Below are 12,018 nucleotides of genomic sequence, written 5' to 3'. Positions count from 1 at the left end.
CTGTGGGTGAGGGCAAGAGTGGTTAGTGACCCGAGAGAGGGACCGGCAGGGTCACACTGACTGAACAGGAATGAGTTCCTACATATTGCTGTCCCACTCCTGTACGATTGTGGTGTGATCAGATCCTGAAGATACGGAATTCCCACTCTGACTAAAGGACCTGTCCCACTAATCTGCGAGTTTAGAAGAGTTTGCACTTGATTCAAACACGCAGCATGGTCGACACGTGGTCCTAGGAGGTCACTGTAACTCTCCTTCATGCTCGAGGGAAGTTCCCGCATACTCGCGGCCTCAGTTTGATCGAGGAAAAATTTCCGTGAGTAAAAATTGGTTGGCATGGTTCTTTTGAACTCGTAGTGCAGTGGAGTGGGGTCACTAGGCAGTCGAGGCAGCCGTAGGCAATCTCCTTTGCTGACCGGGCATTATACTTGGCTCATTGGAGTTTTCAGAACCAAGGAAAACCGACCGGTAATGTTAAATGCCCGCGACTTTATTAAAAGTTGACTGGCTTCTTAGAAGTGTCTCCACTCCTTCTCCCCCCTCCTCTCCCCTTTTCTTTGTTTTGAAGCCATTTGTTCCCTTTTGCAAACAAAAAACAAACTTTCATTAGCACTTGCCCAAAATTTGGGGTAAATGAAAATTCAAAATACCCGAGAAATCTAAAATAAAAAACGGAAATGCTGGAAACATTGGATGAAGAAGAGTATCGACCTGAAATGCCACCCATTCCTTCTCTCCAGAGAACCAGAGTTACTCCAGTATTTTGTGTCTACCCTGGAAACACTCAACAGGTCGGGCAGCATGTGCAGGTAGGCTAACTGTTATTATTTCAGGTGAAATTCCCTTCTTCAGACTGGGATAAAGCAAGGAAAGAGATGTTTCTGCAGATGTTTTGTGCATTAAAGTCAGCCCGGGGTTCTGAGGGCCAGGGGCAGAAGTGTCCATTAACTTTAACTCTGTACCCATCTCAAAACTTGAAAGAACTTTCTCTTTTCTATGTGGATTTCTTAACCAACCACTAGTGCACACGTTACCTCTCTCCAACTCGCCCAATTCCTTCATTTGGTTTTCCCGATTTATGTAAATAAATCCAAATATGTACTTTCTTGTGCCAAGAGCCCGTTGAGAACCCCCCGGACATCACCGACTAGGATGTGACTGGGCACCCTCACCTCCCGACTCACCTCCTCTACTGAAAGATGGATGGAACTGGGCAACGACAACTGCATCTCATGGCACATTTAATGATCCGTGGATCCCACATTACCTGCAGAGAATGGGATGAAGGCCTCCGGTTTCACAAAATTCCCGTCCGAGTTGAGGAAGTGTCCCGGATTAAACTGATGTGGAGTCAACCAAATGTCTTCATCAAACAAGGCCGAGGTAATGTTTGGAATGATCGTTGTTCCCTAGAAATCATTAAGGAGACACATCAGTCAAAAATACATTCATCGCAGGCCCTCAGAACTATTAAGAAATGTATTCTGGATGAGAATTCTTGACTAGCCCATAATCTGCAGTTCTGAAGAGAGACATAAAATGCTGGAGTGACTCAGCGGGACAGGCAGCATCTCTGGAGATGCTTCTTCAGAAGGGTCTCGTCCCAAATCGTCACCCATTCCTTCTCTCCAGAGATGCTGCCTGTCCCGCTGATTTACTCCAGCACTTTGTGCCTATCTTCGGTTTAAACCAGCATCTGCAGTTCTTTCCTACACATCAGCAGTACTGTTTTCATCATAGTAGTCTAATGGCAATAAAGCCACCCCATGCCTCTTTGCTTAATCCCTGGGTTTTTAGCTTATTAGATCAGAAGATCACACAGATGCTCCTACCATCACCCATCTGCTACCCACAGAAGAGGTACCAATACACATAATAAGCAGCAGAGAACTTCCCTCAGGGCAGCTCACTGATCGGCCTGTAGTCACTCTCCCCAGCTTTCTATTTAGCTTGGGCAGCTTACAGCCCAGTGGTATGAAAATTGGTTTCCCAATCTTCAGGTAACCCTGGCATTCCCTCTCTCTCTATCCCTCCCCCACCCAAGTCACACTAGCTTCTCGTTTTCACCCAACAAACAACTAACAATGGCCCATTTCCTTTATCATCAGTTACTTTTTTGCATATCTTTCATTCATTATTCTTTATCTCTCCACGTCATCGCCTATACTTCTCGTTTCCCTTATCCCTAACCAGTCTGAAGAAGGGTCTCATCTGAAAACGTCATCCATTCCTTCTCTCCAGAGATGCTGCCTGTCCTGCTGTCTTACCCCAGCTTTGTGTGTCTATTCTAGGGGTTTGGAAGGTCTGTTCGAGGCTGCAGGCTGCACCAAGTGCGGTAGGAGGAGGAGCAGCCCTTCAGAGTATAATCTGGGATTTGGGAATGTGTAGAGCTAGCTGCTTGAAGGTCAGGATGTGGTGGAAGGCAGTTTGAGGAAATCTTTAAGGGGCAAGAGAGAAGGAAGTGAATGAAGGGGAAGGAAGTGGGATCAAGAGTAGTGGAACTGAGGGGGCAGTTGATGGGAAGAAGTACAGAGACTTGGGAGGGATGGCGGGAGAAGGTGAGAGAGGCAAAGCATGTGTTTGTATATACGTTTAATTGTACCTGCACACTGATTGTATTGTATTGTATATCTTTATTGTCATTTCCTGAGTATTCGCATACCCCAGAGGAAACAAAAAATCGTTGCTCAACCAGTGTCCATTCAGTGTGCATGAAAAAATAAATAGAAATGAAAATAAAAAATACATGTCATGAACAAATTTAACACTCTACTAAACATTCAACAGCCGTTCCGACCGGCAGCGGCACAACAGTGGCTCTGCTGCAGTGTGTCCAGGTTGGGGGTTTGTGCGCGATACTTGGCAGGGGGCAAAGTCCGTTTAGCAGTCTTATAGCCTGTGGGAAGAAGCTGAGGAGCATCCTGCTGGTTTTGCAGCTAATGCTCCTGTACCTCTTCCCAGATGGGAGGATGGAGAAAATGTCATGCGATGGGTGGTAAGGGTCTTTGATGATGGAGATGGCTCTGTTGATACATCTCTTCCTGTATATGTCCAGCAGGAAGGGGAGTGGAGCACCAATAATCCTGCTTGCGATCTTCACTATCCTGTCCAGTTGGTGCCGTTCGTACGCCTTGCAGCTCCCGAAACCAGGAAGTGATGCCGTATGTCATCTGCTAAGCACAGAGTGTCCCCCTATAAAAAGTCCTAGCTGCTGTTCAGTGTCCCCTATAGTGTCCCAACTTAGGTTCTCATCCGTAGGTGTGGTGGGGAGGCCTGCTTTACGTAGTCTTCGGAGAGGGTGAAGTCGCTGCTGGGCTCTCTTGACCAGAGCTGTGGTGTTGGCCGTGGACGTCAGGTCATCAGACAGATGTAGTCCTAAGAACTTCATGCTGCTGACCCTTTCCACATCAGCTCCGTCGATGTGCAGAGGTGTATGGTGTTGTTTCCCCGCCCTCCTGAAGTCAACCACCATCTCCTTAGTTTTTCCCACGTTAAGAATGAGGTTGTGGGATTTGCACCAACTTGTGAGCAGCTCCACCTCCATCCTGTACACCGATTCATCATTGCCACTGATGAGACCCACAACTGTTGTGTCATCAGCGAACTTGTTGATGAAGTTGTTATTGAGTCTGGCAGTACAGTCGTGTGTCAGCAGACTAAACAGAAGGGGGCTTAGGACACAGCCTTAGGACACTGATGAGTATGTTCGTGCGAGTGCTGTGGAGCCCAACCTCCAATTACCTGCTACCTCCATGTCACTAGACTAGGACCCGACTATGCAGCTTGGGAGGTAGATAGTGCGTGGCAGTGACCCCACAAATAAAGAATATACATTCATCTATCTTACACTTCTCAGAATTGAAGTGGAGACAAGTCACCCTATTCCGAGGTACTGTGCTAGGAGATATCAAAAACCCAACCGTTCCCAGAAAAATTATGAAGATGTTACAACAGCAAATGTCTTTCAACAAAATCAATTGAGCAGGAATTGTGCCTTCAGACATGGACATTGGAATAATCACGGCATTGTTGGTAGGGACATGTGTAACTAACAGGTATGTCACGATAAGTGAATTATTTTCAGGTAACTAGTGTGGGGTCTTAAGTCTCGGGTTTCAACAATGTACAATGTGCAAAGAAGTTTTGTTATGTTGATTTCTAAGATAAAGGGCATGGGCAGCACAGTGGTACCAAGGTAGAGTTGCTGCCTTACAGTGCCAGAGACCTGGGTTTGATCCTGGCTAAGGATGCTGTCCGTATAGAGTTTGTAGTTCTCCCCGTGACCTGTGTGGGTTTTCTCCGAGATCTTCGGTTTCCTCCCACACTCCAAATATGTACAGGTTTGTAGGTTCATTGGCTTGGTGTAATTATAAATTGTCCCTAGTGTGTACAGGATAGTGTCAATGTGCAGGGATCGCTTGTCGGTGCGGACTTGGTGGGCCGAAGGGCCTGTTTCCGCACTGTATCTCCAAACTAAACAGTTACGAAGAAAGATTGAGTGGGTTGGGCCTACTCAATGGAGTCTAGAAGAACATGGGGTGATCGCCACAGAACACCTTTCTGATATGGCTTAGCCCTGTAGCTGCTGACAGGATGATTCTCACCTGAGAGGGTTGGCTCTCTCTAAGAGAGAGGACGAGTCACTGAATATATTCAGGAGCAAGATGGACTGACTCTTGATCTGTGAGTGAGGCAGGCTGGGAAGTGGAAGTGAGGCCAACGTCAGAGCAGCTCTAATTAGCTGATCAGCAGAGACCACAGGCCTAGATCTACTGCTCCTCCTCACACAGTGGAGACGACTGCATGTGCAAGATAACTCTAGATCGTACCTTAGGGATGGTGTAACCCATGACCTCGGTGTCTCTGTATGTTTGATGAGGCAGTGAAATTGGACCAATATTTCCTAAGCGTTGGGTTTCGTGGATAACTGCGTTAGTGAATGGCATTTCCTCACGGTCTTCCAGCTTTGGTTTCTTCCCGTTCCCAATGACCCTGTCAATCTCCTCATGGACCTGGGCTGCAGGAACAAAGCAATAACTCATTGTGAGAAAATTTGTTTTTATTTCTCACGGTGACCATTTTGGCCCGCTGAACATTTTGAATGTAAATTTGCATGACTTCTTTCGTGGCTCTAGCTTTGCTACCGGAAAAGTGCTTTTTAAAGAGTCGGCATTGTTGCAATGTAGGGGAGCAACTTCCAAACAAGAAGGTCTCACAAACAACACAGTGAATTCGGGAATAACTTTGAAATAGAAGGTGGACAGGGCTTCAGTTTGCCACTTCATCCAAATGATAGTGCAGCTCTCCCACAGTCATCCGGTTCTCTGCACAACATTTGGCGTGAGTCTCAGATCCCAAACAGAAGGAAGTGCTTTGGACCTCGATAGAGGTGCATTTCCAATGTTTAGTTTAGCTTAGAGATACAGCGTAGAAACAGGCCTTTCGACTGGCCGAGCCCGCCTGCGATCCCTGCACTTTAACACTACCCTACACATAGAAACATAGAAAATAGGCGCGGGAGTGGGCCATTCGGCCCTTCAAGCCTGCACCGCCATTCAATATGATCATGGCTGATCATCCAACTCAGTATCCTGACCCTGCCTTCTCTCCATATCCCCTGATCCCTTTAGCCACAAGGGCCACATCTAACTCCCTCTTAAATATAGCCAATGAACTGGCCTCAACTACCCTCTGTGGCAGAGAGTTCCAGAGATTCACCACTCTCTGTGTGAAAAATGTTTTTCTCATCTCGGTCCTAAAGGATTTCCCCTTTATCCTTAAACTGTGACCCCTTGTCCTGGACTTCCCCAACATCGGGAACAATCTTACACACTAGGGATAATTTTACATTTATACCAAGCCAATTAACCTACAAATGTGTAGGTCTTTGGAGTGTGGGAGGAAACCGAAAATCTTGGAGAAAGCCCACGCAGGTCTTGGGTAGAACGTACAAACGCTGTACAGACAGCACCTGTCGTCAGCACCGAACCCGGGTCTCTGGCACTGTAAGGCAGTAGCTGTCCCACTACACCACCGTGCTGCACCACTCAGCTTCGTACGAATGGTGGGGAGAATGAACCAAATTTAATATAGGATTATTGTAAATGGATGTTTGACGGTTGGCATAGAATCAATGGACCGAAGGGTCTGTATGACTCTGTAAGTCTAATAGGATGCAGTTTTCTACTGACAACCAGATTGAGGGAATCAGGTGATTGTCTTGGAGTTGGTTTGACTTGGACGCAAGAGCAGCTGGAGCTACTTACACTGCACATCAGGATGGAGCACCATGAAGAGCAAGGCCCAGAGCAGGGTGGTGGAGATGGTCCCTGTACCTCCAGTAAAAATGTCAATGATTATGCCGATCAGATTTGATTCCAGGAAACTTGTCTTGGGGTTGTTCTTATTCTAAATGCAAAAAGAAAACACAATTAAACAAATTGTCAGCAGGTGCAATGCATGCCGGAGGAAGGCTCTGTCTGTTGCGGGGAGGGTTTTCAATGGGGTATTTCCGTCTGCAGCCACATCCGCCTGCCACTGGACGCTGCAAAGGGTAAGAAGGTCTCCCATACCCCTGAGCAACCACGGCATGATGACGCAGCGCAGTTGCAGCCTTACAGTGCTTGCAGCACCGGAGAGCCGGGTTCAAAGTGTGCTGCCTGTACGGAGTTTGTATGTTCTCCATGTGACCTGCGTGGGTTTTCTTTGTGATTATTCAGTTTCCTCCCACACTCCATAGACGTACAGGTATGTAGGTACATTGGCTTGGTATGTGTAAATAATGCATGTAGGATGTCCCTAGTGCATCCAATTAAACTAAATTAAACCACTATCTATTGTCTGCCAAGGCCTGCTGGATCTCCCAGTGGCTAACCATTTGAACTCCTCTTCACATTCCCATGCTAATGTTTCTGTCCTGGGCCTCCTCCATTGCCAGAGTGAGGCCACATGCAAACTGGAAGAACAGCACCTCATATTCCCCTAAAGGCACCTTACAACCTAACCATAAGCACATTGACCTCCAATTTTAGGTAACTAACCTGCAAATAACCTATTTTTTATGTTTCCTATTTTTTACTTTTTCCTTTCTTTCCTCCCCCCCCCCCAACCATTTCTCCCCTTTCCCCCTTCCCCTCCACTTCTATTCCTTCCTCTGGTTTCACAATTCACACGTCTTCCATCCTTATCTCACATTTTTGTCTTTTCGCCTCTAGCCTCTGTCAAACTGTCTGCCTATCAAACCTCCCCTCACCTATATCCACCTATCACTCGCCAGGCTTTACCCTGCCCCCACCTCTCTTCCAGCTTTCTCTTCCCCCTCCTCAGCACAATCAGTTTGAAGAAGGGACCCAGCCCGAAACATCACCTATCCGTGTTCTCCAGAGATGCTGCTTGAACCACTGAGTTGTCTGAAGAAGGGTTTCGGCCTGAAACGTTGCCTATTTCCTTTGCTCCATAGATACTGCTGCACCCGCTGAGTTTCTCCAGCACTTTTATCTACCTTAAATTATCCAGCATCTGCAGTTCCTTCTTAAATACTCCAGCACTTTATGACTCTCTAGTGTTTCAGCTATTGCACTGGTTTTCTCTGGGAATTCCTGGAGTTTAACCTGGTTGGCAGACTGCTCCCCCTGGTGACTCAGTGCATGTACTACATGCCCAGTGGGGACCAGAGCCAACATTGTTTATTTTTTTCATTTAGTGATACAGCATGGGGCCTTGTCAAAGGCTTTTTGAAAGTCCAGATGGCTGTACCTCATCCATTCTACTTGTTACATCTACTTGTTCAGTGTTCTAGGACTTACATTAAATATCAAAAATATAACTGTATATACTGGAAATCTGGAAATTAAAACAGAGAATGTTGGAAACACTCTGCAGGTCAGGCAGCATTTGTCGAGGGAATAACAGAGTTAATGTTTCAGACTTAACTTATCAGAAACTTGCAAAGTTTCCTTCACATACCTTCTCATGCTCTGCCAAAAATGCGTCAATCATGTCCCTGGACTCATTTGCGTCCCATGTTTCTTTATGTTCCGTGACTATTTCTTGTAAAAAATGAATGATTTTGTCTTGATATTCAAATATTTTATGGTGTGGTCCCGGGAGGTGATGAATAAAAGGGAAAGTGTTGAACAACTGCAATAAAAACAGGGTTTGAAATATTCCTTCACCACCTTTTTATGAATATGCTGAAAGTAAAGAATGTAAACAATCATTCACCACACCTATTAAAAATTCAGACAGAATCTGCATTTTCTAGAGCCCTCCTGTCGATTACCCATATGTATCCATAGTGTGAATGACAGAGCCCTGGGGACAGCTGTTGGACAGTGTGACCCTGAAAGTGCTGTCACAAGCAGAATGGTGAAGAATGTGTATGGCATGCTTGCTTTCATCATCAGCCAGGGCATCGACTACATCGTTTGACAGCCGTACAAAACATTGGTTAGCCTGCTTTTGGATTATGGTGTGTAGTTCTGGTCACCAATTTGTAGGAAGGACAAATTGGTGACCAAATAAGGAAGAGAGGGTGCAGAAAAGATTCACATGCAATATTATTAGTACTGGATGGATTGAGTTATAAGGAGACACCACATAGTCTGGGTTTTTTTTCTCTGGAGTGAAGTTGGCTGATGTTTTTAAAATCACAGGGAGCATGGAGAAGGTAAATGGGCACAGTCTTTTTCCCAGGGTAGGGAGGTCTAAAGAGTCAAGAAAGAGTGTTTTATTGTCATATGTCCCTGATAGAACAATGGCATTCTTACTTGCTGCAGCACAACAGAATATGTAAACATAGTACACTGTAAACAATATGATAAACGAGAGGGGAAAAAAAACCCTCAAAAAACAAATAGTAGTAGGATTAAGGAGGATATAGGTTTAAGGTGAGAAGGGAAAGATGTACAGGGGATCTGAAGGGCAACATTTTCACAGATGGTGGCGAGTATGTCGAATGAGCTGCTAGAATTAGCAGCAGTGGCAGGTACAATTACAACATTTAATAAACATTTAGAGAGGTACAGTATATGGATACAAAAGGTTTAGAGGGATAAGGAACCAATGCAGGCAAAAGGGACTAGTGTAGATAGGCATCCATGTGGGCATGGACGGGATGGGCTTGTTTCCGTGCTGTTAAACTCCCACCATATACACATGTGCTGTTACGCTTGATACAATGCAGGAAAACATGGAGTTAATCACAATATTCATGAAACATATAATGTGTTCATTTAGTGGGTTGGTTGAGTAAATAAAATAACTAATCATAATTAATTGCGCTATTAAAGTAATTCATCAAGTTTTAGTCACACTGTTGAACACCAATCGAACACCAGCATTCTGAACATTGTAATGGAAAATAGTCATGTTAAAATCCCTGAATTTGCCTGCCATATCTACATGACCTCCAGCACTCCGTACATCTCTGCATTCCTTCCGATTTGGAATCTTGTACTTCCTTATTTTTCTTTGACCACCGTTGGTGAGTGTGAGACTTTCAGTTTCTTTTAAATTAATGATAATATTGTATTCTTGTTCTTAGATTATATATTAGGGAGAGCAGTGAGAAGTTCAAGTAGAGGTACAAAGAGCCTGGGTGGTGTGGTTTGAATGTGAAGGAATGGAAAAGGTTTGGAGAGGATTTACGAGGATGTTGCCAGGACTAGAGGGTCTGAGCTATAGGGAGAGGTTGAGTAGGCTGGGTCTCTATTCATTGGAGCGCAGAAGGTTGTGGGGTGATCTTATAGAGGTGTAAAAATTATGAGAGGAATAGATCAGGGAGACGGGCAGAGTCTCTTGCCTAGAGTAGGGGAATCAAGGACCAGAGCGCGTAGGTTCAAGTTGAAAGGGAAAAGATTTAATAGGAATCCGAGGGGAAACATTTTCACACAAAGAGTGGTGGGAGTATGGAACAAGCTGCTGGATGAGGTAGTTGAGCCTGGGACTATCCCAACGTTTAAGAAACAGTTAGACAGATACATGGATAGGACAGGTGTGGAGAATAATGACCAAGCGCAGGCAGGTGGGACTGGTGTAGCTGGGACATATTGGCCGGTGTGGACAAGTTGGGCCAAAGGGCCTGTTTCCACACTGTGGTAGTCACTCTATGACTGTATAACTGCCCCTGTTTTTGATTAACTTCAGTTATTCAGGTGGCACGGAGGCGCAGCGGTAGAGTTGCTGCCTTACAGCGAATGAAACGCTGGAGACCCGGGTTCGACCCCGACTACGGCTGCTGTCTGTACGGAGTTTGTAACTTCTCCCCATGACCTGCGTGGGTTTTCTCCGAGATCTTCGGTTTCCTCCCACACTCCAAAGACGCACAGGTATGTAGGTTAATCGGCTTGGTAAATGTAAAAAAAAATGTTGCTAGTGTGTGTAGGGTAGTGTTAATGTGCGGGGATCACTGGTCAGCGTGGACCCGGTGGGCCGAAGGGCCTGTTTCCGCGCTGCATCTCTAAACTAAACTATCAGTTTCAGGCCCGTGCAAAAAAGATAGAATACTGCTCTACCACTTTCGGTCTTTGTGGCAGGACTGTTGGGCTCAGGATGAATCAAACACTCTCCTTTTGAGGATATTATCATTCTAAGAATTTCCAGTAATTTTTTGTTTTATTTCAGATTTATCAATGTCTGAATGTTTTTGCTATTCCCTTCTCTAAAATGACCGACAAAAAATATCTGATAAAGCTGCTGTATCAATACCGGCACTTTCACCAGGACAGCTATTTCTAATACCTACGAAACCTGAGGAAGTGTCTGAAGAAGGGTCTCCACCTGAAATGTCACCCATTCCTTCTCTCCAGAGATGCTGCCTGTCCTGCTGAGTTACTCCAGCATTTTGTGGCTTCCTCTGATCCCAAAGTTGCCTCACCTGACCCCAAAAGCTACCATCCATTTTGAAACTTTCTTCACTGATGTGGAGAAATTCAAGGAATTTTTGATCTTGATATTCAAAGCGATGTCCAAAGGCAATTGAGCAGATAATATTTGAGACTGCAATGCGTATCCTGAAATTTGGATCAAAGGCGAGACCTGAAACAGCAATGACAAACCGTGAATGTTCCAGAGTAAGTTTTAAATGTAAGCCATATATGCTCGGAAACCTTTCAATAAACTGACTGCACTGAGAGGTAAAGCAACTGATGACTGAACTGGAATTCAGGTGCCGTTCACCAATCCTTCAGCCACCCCAAACAATTCAAATAAAAGGTTCAACATGACTTCCCTGATTTTATATGTTGTGCTTCTAAAGATGAAGTTCAACACTTTCTCAATGCGACACGGTGGCACAGTGGTAGAGTTGCTGCCTTACAGCACTTTCAGCGCCGGAGAGCCGTGTTCGTTCCTGACTATAGGTGCTGTCTGTATGGAGTTTGTACCTTCTCCCCATGACCACGTGGGTTTTCTCCGAGATATTTGATTTCCTCCCACACTCCAAAGACGTACAGGTTTCTAGGTTCATTGGCTTTGTATAAATGTAACTTGTCCCTAGTGTGTGTCGGATAGTGTTTAAATATGCAGGGATATTACTCTTATCTCCCACAAGATGCTATGCTATACCGGCGCATCGCAGCCAATGTAGAACGCAGGGCACGGAATGAGAACAGTTGTGAAAAATGGCAGATCGACTGTCGGAACCTGACGTCCGGGTTGGGTCCGAACTGGGATGTCTGGGACCGAAGCTGGAATCCACGAGGGAATTCACGAGGTAATCTTCGGTTTGGACTAGCTGCAGCCTTCCAACTCGATATCAAATTCTCCAAGTTTAGATAGCTCGATCTTTCTTTATGTCTGTACTGGCCATGTCTCCCAGGCTCAATTCTCTCCTTGTTTATTATTTCTACTGCCTGGTCTGCCGGGTTTGACCCACATCCCTACTATTGGTAACACATTGCACAAGCCCAAATCCTAACTGCTATTCCTACTGCTATATTGACTCTTCGAGAAATATTCTCTTTATTCTACCCATCCCTCTTTAACTTTCCATGTCACTGAAAACCAACATGTTTTCTC

The 12,018-nt window shown here is 45.3% G+C and overlaps 1 protein-coding gene across 5 annotated transcripts in view; it reads right to left on the bottom strand.

Moving 5' to 3' along the window:
* LOC129710712 (cytochrome P450 2D15-like) overlaps positions 1-12,018 on the bottom strand; it is a 28,303-nt gene that overhangs the window by 3,388 nt on the left and 12,897 nt on the right. For all 5 annotated transcript variants that reach the window (XM_055657899.1, XM_055657895.1, XM_055657897.1 and 2 more), the window contains 5 exons: positions 10,877-11,037; positions 7,966-8,139; positions 6,267-6,408; positions 4,830-5,017; positions 1,268-1,409 (listed from right to left, as the gene is read on the bottom strand). In XM_055657899.1, the coding sequence (XP_055513874.1) occupies positions 1,268-1,409; positions 4,830-5,017; positions 6,267-6,408; positions 7,966-8,139; positions 10,877-11,037 (807 nt within the window). The remainder of the gene's footprint in view (positions 1-1,267; positions 1,410-4,829; positions 5,018-6,266; positions 6,409-7,965; positions 8,140-10,876; positions 11,038-12,018) is intronic.

This window comes from Leucoraja erinacea, chromosome 28 (genome assembly GCF_028641065.1).
Source record: "Leucoraja erinacea ecotype New England chromosome 28, Leri_hhj_1, whole genome shotgun sequence".
NCBI lineage: Eukaryota > Metazoa > Chordata > Chondrichthyes > Rajiformes > Rajidae > Leucoraja > Leucoraja erinaceus.
This window is presented reverse-complemented; position numbering and strand designations above follow the sequence as displayed.